The 10,836-nt window shown below is 43.7% G+C and overlaps 1 protein-coding gene and 1 pseudogene across 1 annotated transcript; both read left to right on the forward strand.

Annotated features, from left to right (window-relative positions):
* Positions 1 to 2,798: 2,798 nt before the first annotated feature.
* LOC119306130 (BTB/POZ domain-containing protein POB1-like) lies at positions 2,799 to 7,914 on the forward strand. The gene is made up of 5 exons (XM_037582445.1): positions 2,799 to 2,964; positions 5,385 to 5,479; positions 5,559 to 5,622; positions 6,666 to 6,945; positions 7,060 to 7,914. The coding sequence occupies exons 1-5, from the start codon at positions 2,799 to 2,801 to the stop codon at positions 7,673 to 7,675; spliced, it is 1,221 nt and encodes a 406-aa protein (XP_037438342.1). The 3' UTR covers positions 7,676 to 7,914.
* Positions 7,915 to 8,713: 799 nt separating this feature from the next.
* Positions 8,714 to 10,836, forward strand: part of LOC119310067 — a 3,744-nt pseudogene continuing 1,621 nt past the window's right edge.

A 10,836-nucleotide genomic window follows, 5' to 3' on the forward strand; every position in this document is an offset into this window, starting at 1 on the left:
CAATGAGTTGTTATTTGATTAACGAGGTCACATCATTAGTAGAATGATCTGATTGACATGACCCATTCCATTAGCTTAGCACCTGATCGTTTAGTATGTTGCTATTGCTTTCTTCATGACTTATACATGTTCCTACGACTATGAGATTATGCAACTCCCGTTTACCGGAGGAACACTTTGGGTACTACCAAACGTCACAACGTAAATGGGTGATTATAAAGGAGTACTACAGGTGTCTCCAATGGCCGATGTTGGGTTGGCGTATTTCGAGATTAGGATTTGTCACTCCGATTGTCGGAGAGGTATCTCTGGGCCCTCTCGATAATACACATCACATAAGCCTTGCAAGCATTACAACTAATATGTTAGTTGTGAGATGATGTATTACGGAACGAGTAAAGAGACTTGCCGTTAACGAGATTGAACTAGGTATTGGATACCGACGATCGAATCTCGGGCAAGTAACATACCGATGACAAAGGGAACAACGTATGTTGTTATGCGGTCTGACCGATAAAGATCTTCGTAGAATATGTAGGAGCCAATATGGGCATCCAGGTCCCGCTATTGGTTATTGACCAGAGACATGTCTCGGTCATGTCTACATTGTTCTCGAACCCGTAGGGTCCGCACGCTTAAGGTTACGATGACAGTTATATTATGAGTTTATGCATTTTGATGTACCGAAGGTTGTTCGGAGTCCCGGATGTGATCACGGACATGACGAGGAGTCTCGAAATGGTCGAGACGTAAAGATTGATATATTGGAAGCCTATGTTTGGACATCGGAAGTGTTCCGGGTGAAATCGGGATTTTACCGGGTTACCGGGAGGTTACCGGGACCCCCCGGGAGCCATATGGGCCATCATGGGCCTTAGTGGAAAGGAGAAAGGGGCAGCCCAAGGTGGCTGCGCCTCTTTCCCCTCCCCTAGTCCTATTAGGACTAGGAGAAGGTGGCCGGCCCCCTTCTCTCCCTTCCCCTCCGAGGAATCCTAGTTGGACTAGGATTGGGGGGAGGAATCCTACTCCCAGAGGGAGTAGGACTCTCCTGCGCCTCCCTCTTTGGCCGGCCAGCCTCCCCTCCTCTCCTCCTTTATATACGGAGGCAGGGGCACCTCTAAACACACAAGTTGACACAAGTTGATCCACGTGATCGATTCCTTAGCCGTGTGCGGTGCCCCCTGCCACCATATTCCTCGATAATACTGTAGCGGAGTTTAGGCGAAGCCCTGCTGCTGTAGTTCATCAAGATCGTCACCACGCCGTCGTGCTGACGAAACTCTTCCCCGACACTTTGCTGGATCGGAGTCCGGGGATCGTCATCGAGCTGAACGTGTGCTCGAACTCGGAGGTGCCGTAGTTTCGGTGCTTGATCGGTTGGATCGTGAAGACGTACGACTACTTCCTCTACGTCGTGTCATTGCTTCCGTAGTCGGTCTGTGTTGGGTACGTAGACAACACTCTCCTCTCGTTGCTATGCATCACATGATCCTGTGTGCGCGTAGGAAATTTTTTTAAAATTACTACGAAACCCAACAGTGGTGGCATAGTCTCACATGGAAGTTTTGCTCCGGCCATGTGGGCAACAAAACTCCCGCTAAGACAAGCACGAGTGCTCTCAACTAAGGGTCCTACCGGTGTGCCAAGGTCTACGCGGGATGGGTATCAACCAATGGCGCGTGGGAATGGTTGACCTAGACTCCCAAGTGCTTGTATAATACTCTCTCCGTACCAAAATATAGTGTGTATTAGATTTTCTAAAGTGAAACTTAAGTTTATAGAAAGGATTATCAACATCCAACTACCAAATCGATACCATTAGATTCATCATGAAATCTATTTTCACATAGTATATAGTGCCTCCTTTCGGAAATACTTGTCGGAGACATGGATGTATATAGATGTATTTTAGTACTAGATACATTCATTTTTTCGACAAATATTTTCATATACGTATAAATTTGGTTAAAGTTTGTGAAGTTTGACTTTTGTGAAAACCAATATATACTATGAGATGGGAGGGGCATTTTCAAGTATCATGTATTCACATGTACTTCTTGTTACCCTAAAATCCAAAAGAAAAAACAAACTCGTTGGCGAAGGTTAAACTTTATCAACAGACAAAAATTTAGACCTTACCAAAATATCAAACTCTGAAAGATCGAAAAATATTCTTTCAGAGTTCAATCTATTAAAATTCACTTAGTTGTAGCCGATCGTCATTGAATTTATTATGAAATCTATTTTCGTATGTTATATACTAAGTTAAAGTTTGTGAGTGTTTGCCTTTTGTGAAACCAATGTGCATTGTAATATGAGAACGGAGGAAGTAAAGTTTTCGCATACCATGTATTCATTTGTATTTTTTGCTACCCTAAAATCCAGAAGAAAAATCGAGCTCACTAGTCAGTCCGAAGGTTTAAACATTAGTGACAGACAAAAATGTAGGCCTTACCAAAATATTCGAATTCCGAAAGTATGAAAAAATTCTTTTGAAGTTCGATCTATTAAATTCACTTAGTTTTCATGGATCTTCGCTGAATTTGAATTTGATTTGATTCCGTCCCAAAATTTCGAGCTTACAAACATTTTGGTACCCACCAAACTTTCAGAGACTTGGTCAAAATTTCGTTTGAACTTTTGGTCCCTTCGTGCGAAAGATCAACCCCACACCGGCGCACCGCCTCGGTATTAGAGTCGCATGTCCCTTCTTCCTCCGCCGCCGTGCCAGCTAGCTAGGGTTACGGCCACCGGCGCTCCGTGAGGGGCAGGGGTGGTGGAGGCGGCGACGCACGCGCATGGCCGGAGGCGACGCGTCATCGGGGGCTGCGCCGGGGCCGGAGACGGCGAGGGAGGCGGAGGTGGACGCGGGGGGCTTCGAGTTCGCCTTCGACAACGAGGCCTTCTCCGACAGGGTCCTGCGGATAGAGGTCGTCGGCGCTGGCCGGAAGCGCCGCCGTGAAGGTGCGTACGTACAGTCACAGTAGTACCATTAGCCATTAGAATATTCGCAGTAGATTCGTCTAGGCACCACACTGATCTAAGCACCTGCCTGCATCATATCGTTATATGCGCCTTCCTTTCGCTGTGCAATTTCTCCCTCGTGAATGTTAATTTATCTTCTTTCACGCCATTACGATCTGGATTTGTGTTGGATTTTCTCTTTTCTGCCTTATATGGGCAAGGAGGTACACTGTTATCCTACCTTAATACACCCGATAAGGTCTTTAGTTTTGGATCTCGAGCCGTTCCAAGTTCTCTGGTATGTTTTTTCATGATTACATGAGCAGGTGTCACCCTTGATATATGTAGCGTGGAGGTGTGAAGGGAGGACCTCCCTAAGTCACTAGAACTCTTCGTAATTCTGCTTACTGTTCCAAATTTTAGATCATCGCGCCGCCCCGCTCGGGCGACTCGGGCGGCGAACCCTAGTCGCGCCGCCGGCTGCCCCTCTTCGTCTATCCTTTCTCGCCAGCGCTTGATGCAGTTGCCGGGCAAGCCCTAGGCGCTGCCAAGGATGGTGGCGGTGGGGTCTTCTGCCGCCCTGGATCCGCGCGGGGGCTCTGGATCTACAGCAGCAGCTCCTATGGCGAGGCACTGTCGGCTCTGCGGTGAGCGGTGGTGGATCCGGTGTCCTGGCCGCGCGGACGACGGGACCCCGGAGGTCGAGGGCGGTCGGTAGCGGCTCCTGCGGCGGACGGTCCGCGAGATCTCGCGCTCCCCTCCTCCAGTGTTTAGCATGCGTGCGCCCTTCCTGGTCAGGTCGTGCTTCTCTGGTCGTTGGCCCCGGGCAGGAGGTGCTGCTGGTGGTGGGGACTAAGTTCGGGCGAAATCCCTGGCTAGCCGTGGCTGGCCAGGTCGACGGCGATGCCCGGGGCGCCATTCCCCTCCTTGGAGGCGTCGGTATGGACTGATCCCCTCAATCCCCCTCCCCCTAGGTCTCCTGGGCGAAAGCCCTAACTTTGGGGCGGTGGCGGCGCTCTCAGCGCCATTCCCTTCTTGAAGGCGCCGCTTTTGGGAACCTTGTGGTCAGGTGGCGCTTGTGGGTGGTTGGTGGTGGCGGCGGTGGTGTGGCCCTCTTATCCCAGCTTGAAACTTCCCCCCTCTGGTGTTAGATGTGTGCAGCGGCGGTGTTCTGCTCAAGGAGAGTCTCCGACGTCTCGTTGGGGATGCATTGACCCTCTCTACATGGTCATCTTTCGGCGGCATCCATGCCATCTTGCAACGTCCGGCGCCTTCGATCCAGGCGAGGAGGTAATGGCCTCCTTCGAAGATGGTGTACTGGAGGTGTCGTGCCAGGGCTCGTAGGTGCATGGCGATGTCATGCCCCATTGGTGTCGGCCCCTCTCTCCTACGAGCTAGTGTGATCCTGTGCCTAGTACAACATTCTCGGAGGTGGGCCTCGGCGTCTTCGGCTTCGGTCTCATTTGATCATCTTCAGTTTCTGTAGTGTGTGAGGCTTAAGCCCAGTTCTTTTGGCCAATTCTCCCAGAATCTTGAGAATCGGACCTCCCCCTAGCTTCTCCCAAAATCTTGAACACATATATTTTTTACAATCCTAGCTAGTTGGTATGTAAACAAGTAGTATTGTCAAAAAAAAATAGGTTGTGAGAATTTGGGTGAAGATTTGATTCTCAAGATTCTGGGAGAATCGGCCAAAAGAACTGGGCCTTAGTTTTGTGTTGTCCATCGGCTTTTGTATCCCTCTGTCGTGTTGTTCTTTCTTTTGCCTAAGGACATGTGCTTGTAATCCTGGCCGGTTGATGGCTTTGTTAATTCAATGTCGGGCTAGGCTCGACCCCCATCTCAGGCTCGGTTGATGCCTTTTCTCTAAAAAAAATTGAGATCATCATTAGTTTGTGTTCTGTTTCTGGTTCACCTCTACTTCTCTTTTGTTGTTGTTGAAACATCTAATGTCAAAATTAGCCTTTTGACAATCACTTTTAATTAGTACGAAGTACGAACACATGTGGACTGTAGTACAGACTGTTGGTAATGTAATGGTACAATCCATTGATGAACTTAGCTGCCTATTAGTAAATACAAGCAACATACTGTTTACCGGGCATATAATTGTGGCCTGATCTTTTACCTTTGTTAATAGTGTTCATTTATAGAAAATTCTAATAGAATCCTTGGGGTAACATTCATTATTAATGTAGCATGCTTATTAGGCTTGATGCAACTCAGTGAATATCCAGTTTTCATGATGCTTAAAATTTTCCCGCCTATCTGAAGGTTGATTCAATGAATCTGCACACACAGCGAACATGATATTCCAGATATTTTTAACAGCAAAAATCTTGTCTAGTAGTTATCTTATGTGCCTTCTTCTCCCCTAGTTTTGAATGTTTCTCTAGATTCATCTGACCTGTATTTCGCAGGTGATGATGGAGAAGGTAGTACACCAGTTTTACGAGTCAAGACCATACATATCAGTTCGGTGATTCTCGCCGCAAAAAGTTCTTTCTTTTTCAAGGTAATTATGATGATCTTCTGAAATGCATTTGGTCTATAATCAGTTGACTTGTATTTCTGATAAGCTTCATGCTTCTTAGCTTTTCCCAAATGGCATGAAAGAATCTGGTCAGAGACAGTCAACAGTTAGAATTGCTGATTCAGGTAACTCAAGTGTATGATGTACTCTTCCTCGTCTTATTATAACTGAGATTCTAGTTTGCTATTGTGATTGTATTATTTATTTGTTAATTCAAGAAATGTGATAATTGTAGAGAGGCCTGTTTTGGAGTTTCGTGCCACAACTTTCTATTTTGATAATGAACTGGCTATTCTCATTTCCCCTACATAATTTGTCTACCAAATGGATATTCTTGTGCATGACAAGTTTCCTCAATTGATTATTGAAACTCAATGGACTTTCGGTTTAGATAGTGACTGAGATTAAAGCGTACCCTTCAGTTGCAAAGGGTATTATAGTCTTACTTTTATATGGGCCTCTTCTAGTCATCAAGGACTTAATTTTAACGTGTATGAGCTTGCCAATTCTCCCGCCACAACACGAAAGAGGAGAAAGAGACGGAATAGAAAGCTTTCTCCTCTAATTAAGGATTCTTCTCTATTTAAGGATTCTTATTCATCTGCATCATTTCACTACATCTACATTGGTGTACAAAATCGTCTCTAAATAATATGAAAATATATTATGTAACATTGGTGTATAAAATAATCGTCTCTAAGAAGTATGAATATATACGAGTACAATATGGTCCTATTTCTGGCCAATAAACATACAGAGGAGAGACCAGCCGATTGTGCAAACTAAGTATATACAGAGTAGCTCACCGTTCATATAAAAATAGAGTACGTAGCTCTTTATAGGAAGGATGCTGTGGAAATCTTAACTTCTAGGGATTAATTCGTTTCATGCACGAGGGATTTAGCCGTGAAGGCCCGGCACATTAAAATTAGGAATTAAATTGTTTACCCAAGTCTAAGGAATCAAATTTCTAATAATTCGCTAGACCCCAAATACCCTTTCCATAGTTTTCAAGGGGGGTGCCGGGGGGGAAGGTTAACTTTACTGAAACATGCCTCTAAAACAATAGCTATCCCTTTCCTTTTGTACTCCTTTACTTAACTGTTACTGATTGTGATAAATTGGACTGTTCTTATGCTTCCTTGCTTTCATTCCTTACTTGGAACAGAGGAAAATGCCTATATGGAGCTTTTATGGTTTATGTACAATGGAAGGTTGACACCAACAACTGACTCCACTCTTCTGGTTGATATCTTGATGGCTGCTGACAAATTTGATGTCGTTTCATGCACCAAGCTTTGCGGTCAGCGGCTCATAGGCCTGCCTATGACCCTAGAATCCGCACTGAGGTGCCTAGATCTCCCATGTTCCATTTCAATGGCAGCTGACCTGTCAGAGGCAGCCAAGAAATTCCTTGCTAAAAGATATGAAAAATTCCTGTCAACAAAGTAAGTAATCCCCATCGGATCGTGATACCTTTTTTTCCTTTATTAATGAACATGTGGATATTGTTGTCACAAAATCATTATATCGTGGCATTGCATGGTTTTGTTGCATTTCAGGTTCCAAGATGAACTGATGAGAATTCCTCTCTCTGGGATTGTGGCCATCTTATCAAGGAATCTCCCCAGGGTTGCATCCGAAAAATCCGTTTATGACTTTGTGCTCAGGTGGGCCGACTTGCAGTACCCAAATTCAGAAGAAAGACGCAAGATTTTAAGTTCAAGTTTACTTGCAATGGTGCCACTAGCGCGTAGCATGACCAATGTGATCCTAATTGATCAGCCGTCTTGTATAATTAACTTTAGTCTAAAGCGTGAGCACTGCTCTGGGAGCTTCTCATCAGGATCGATGCGCTCGCCACCATTCTATTGTGCGGGGCATGGTTTCTTTCTCTCAGCACACCGTAGAATGGGGCCGTCCAACTCTTTTGTCCTCATAATACAGAAGCTAGAAGACAAGGGCCTAGTAAGGGGGACATTAGATTATGAGATTGATGTAAAAACAACACCGTCGCTGGAGTTTACCACCTTGTGGAGGCGCACCACCACCACCGGTTGTAGGCAAGGTTTTGGATGCAGGCTTCCTTGGCCGGAGGTCATTCCTGACGATAGCCCCTTCTTTGTCGATGACAAACTCCATATTCGAGTTCATGTGAAGATAACGCCACAGCCGTAGTGATGCATGCATTAGCCACTAGCGTGATGTGCTTCATTCATGTCCACTTTTGTTTATGTGAGCGAGGAGAAGCCCCTGTTCTTTTAACATATGAACTCGGTGAACAATGCTCTGCTCTCTTTTGGTGACTGGTAATGTTGCAATGTAGCTTCTGAACATCTAGAGTTTGATGCTCGAGGTTTCATTGTGCCACGGACTCTTACCAGACGCAAAACTGTCAAGTTTGCGTGTGATTTTGATATCCAGCGAAGTCGCTGAACAGTTAATGTGCACTTTGTTGTAAGTTGGCTAGTATACATTGCTGAATGCTGATGACCTCTTTGACTCGATGGACTTGTGACCCTTAGAATGCATATTATGTGATCATCTGTTCATGGCTATCTTTCGATATTTTTTTAGTTCATACTCTATGGCAGTTGATATGTTGTGCCCCAAGGACAGAATGCTGCTGTAAATTGCCTAAAAAATGCTGATGTAAAGTTCAATGTTGTCAGGTCTGTTGCTTGCAATGTGTACTCCCTGGAAACTAAGCCCACGATCTACATGCACATATCCGGATCCGATACTATACATAGTTTTTTTTTAGTTTTAGATTTCGAGGTGTTAAATAGTTGAGGTTCTTTGACATAATTTTTGCAGTACAACAGTAATCAAAGAGTATATGTTGTCTGTGCCCCCAATTAAAGTGCAGCAAATCTGTAGTCACATATTTATTTGGATGTAGCAGCGGCGCCCAAACTACATCATACTGTTCAAGTTGAGCCTTCGGACAACTTAAAGATTAGGAATAATTTGTATGTTATATAGGTCTGTAGGCTGGGGAGATTCGTACTGCTTAAGGGCAGTTATCTATGGTTCTTTACCGTGTGATGCTTCAGCCTTAGTTTAAAGTAACAAGCTGATCAATTATTCACATCTTTCACATGAATAATGAATCTTGCTTGATTGCTACGTTGAATATGCAATCGTGATCTCTTTTTGTGATATTCAAAGGTCCAAGACAAGCAGCAGAACAGACTTTTTTTCGAGAGTATGTCAATGGCGTATCATATTTTTTATAGAAGGCAGAAGACAATTGCAAGAGACTACAACTCGAATATGAATGGTGCACTTTAGCGCCTGCCACTGGTAAGTGTCATCCTTCATATATTCACTGCTGGAAAACGCTTTGGGGTCACATTAGTGATTGGTGCACTTTAGCGCCTGCCATTGGTAAGCACTGGCAATCTAGCAACTTACCACCGGTGGGCGTAAAATCATGCCATTTGTGGCTTCTACAATTAAAATACCATGCTGTATAAAATGAAAATGCCAAGCTGTACAAAATAAAAAATGACATGCTTGTACAAAAAATGCCATGCTCTTTATGCTAAAAAATGTCATGCTTCTACAATAAAAAATACCATGATCTTTAAAATGAAAATGCCATGCTCTTCATAATAAAAAATGTCATGCTTGTAAAAAATGTCATGCTCTTCATGTAAAAAATGCCATGCTTCCACAATAAAATTACCATGCTTTTTAAAATGAAAATGCCATGCTTCTACAAAAAAAATACAAAAACCAGGAATTTTAACAAAACTGTCGTGTTCTAGATAACAGAAATTTCAAAAAAAATACCATGTCAAATGTTTAAAGTGTGCCATGTCGCTTTACCAAAATAATTGCCTTTTTCAGAATATAATCTATGACATTGTCCTGGAAACATTACTAACAACAATTGCCAAGGAATTTTCTAAAAAAATGCCATGGAGAAATAATACTAACATTGTAAGAGGCTGTTTCCATGACTTGAGGCAGCATCTTTACGATTGCGCGAAGGATCCCCTTCAAAACCTTGTAAACTTTGACCAAATAAATTGATGGAAATGTCAACACAAAAAAATAATCAAATAGATACAATATAAAATTATGCCTCATGACGTATCAAATGATATTTAAGTGGTGTTTTAATTATAGATATTTTTATATATGAACTTGGTCAAAGTTCATGAAGTTAAATCATGAAACGGGGTGGGGGGCTATCTTTATCTAATTGTTACTGGCTGAGATTTATTAGAATGTTTCATCAATCTTTATGGCTCCTTGATTTCATTTTTACTTGGAACAGATGAAAATGCCTTTATGGAGCTTTTACACTTTATGTACAATGGAAAGCTGAGACCAACAACCGAGTCCACTCTTCTGGTTGATATCTTGATGGCTGCTGACAAATTTGATGTTGTTTCGTGCATCAAGCTTTGCAGTCAGCGGTTCATAGGCCAGCCTATGACCCTTGAATCCGCAGTGAGGTGCTTAGATCTCCCATGTTCCATTTCAATGGCAGCTGACCTATCAGAGGCAGCCAAGAAATTCCTGTCTAAAAGATACGAGAAATTCCTGTCAACAAAGTAAGTAACCCCGTCGGATTGAGATACACTTTTCTTTTCTTGCTCTATTAGTGAACTTGTGGATATTGTTGTCACAAAATCATTATATCAAGGCATTACATGGTTTTGTTGCATTTCAGGTTCCAAGATGAATTGATGAGGATTCCTCTGGCTGGGGTTGTAGCCATCTTATCAAGGAATCACCCTGGGTTGCATCTGAAGAATCCGTCTATGACTTCGTGCTCAGGTGGGCCCATTTGCAGTACCCAAATTCAGAAGAAAGACGCAAGATTTTGAGTTCAAGTTTACTTCCACCGGTGACACTAGGGCGTATCATGACCAATGCCATCCTAACTGACCAGTCGTCTTGCATAATTAACTTTAGTATAAAGCGTGAGCACTGCCGCGGGCTCTTCCCATCAAGATCGATACGCTCGCCACCGTTCTATTGTGCAGAGCATGGTTTCTTTCTTTCGGCGCTCGCTAAAACTGAGCCATTCAACTTTTTTGGTCTCTTAATAAAGAAGCTAGAAGGCAATGGCCCACTAAGGGGGACAATAGATTATGAGTTGGAGGTAACGGCAAGGCGGTCGTCCGAGTTTGCCTCCATATCGAGGCGTGCTACCACCACTGTGGAATATGCGATATGCTCATTGATCGTATGTCGTAGCATATATAGAGTACAAGGGCAAGAATATCTCAACCGTATCCGCTATACAAGGAAAGGATCGGGAGATATCCGTAGTCTAGGAAACAATAAAAGAAGATCCTAGCTTCCTAAGTACATGTGAT

This window comes from Triticum dicoccoides, chromosome 5B, assembly GCF_002162155.2.
Source record: "Triticum dicoccoides isolate Atlit2015 ecotype Zavitan chromosome 5B, WEW_v2.0, whole genome shotgun sequence".
In the NCBI taxonomy this organism is placed as follows: Eukaryota; Viridiplantae; Streptophyta; class Magnoliopsida; order Poales; family Poaceae; genus Triticum; species Triticum dicoccoides.

What these genes read in the sequence shown, in the direction of transcription:
- LOC119306130 (XM_037582445.1), top strand. Translation starts at nt 2,799, where the DNA reads ATGGCCGGAGGCGACGCGTCATCGGGGGCTGCGCCGGGGCCGGAGACG. An exon ending in CCGGAAGCGCCGCCGTGAAG is followed by an intron (nt 2,965 to 5,384) that starts GTGCGTACGTAC and finishes TGTATTTCGCAG; the next exon opens with GTGATGATGGAGAAGGTAGT. An exon ending in AGTTAGAATTGCTGATTCAG is followed by an intron (nt 5,623 to 6,665) that starts GTAACTCAAGTG and finishes TACTTGGAACAG; the next exon opens with AGGAAAATGCCTATATGGAG.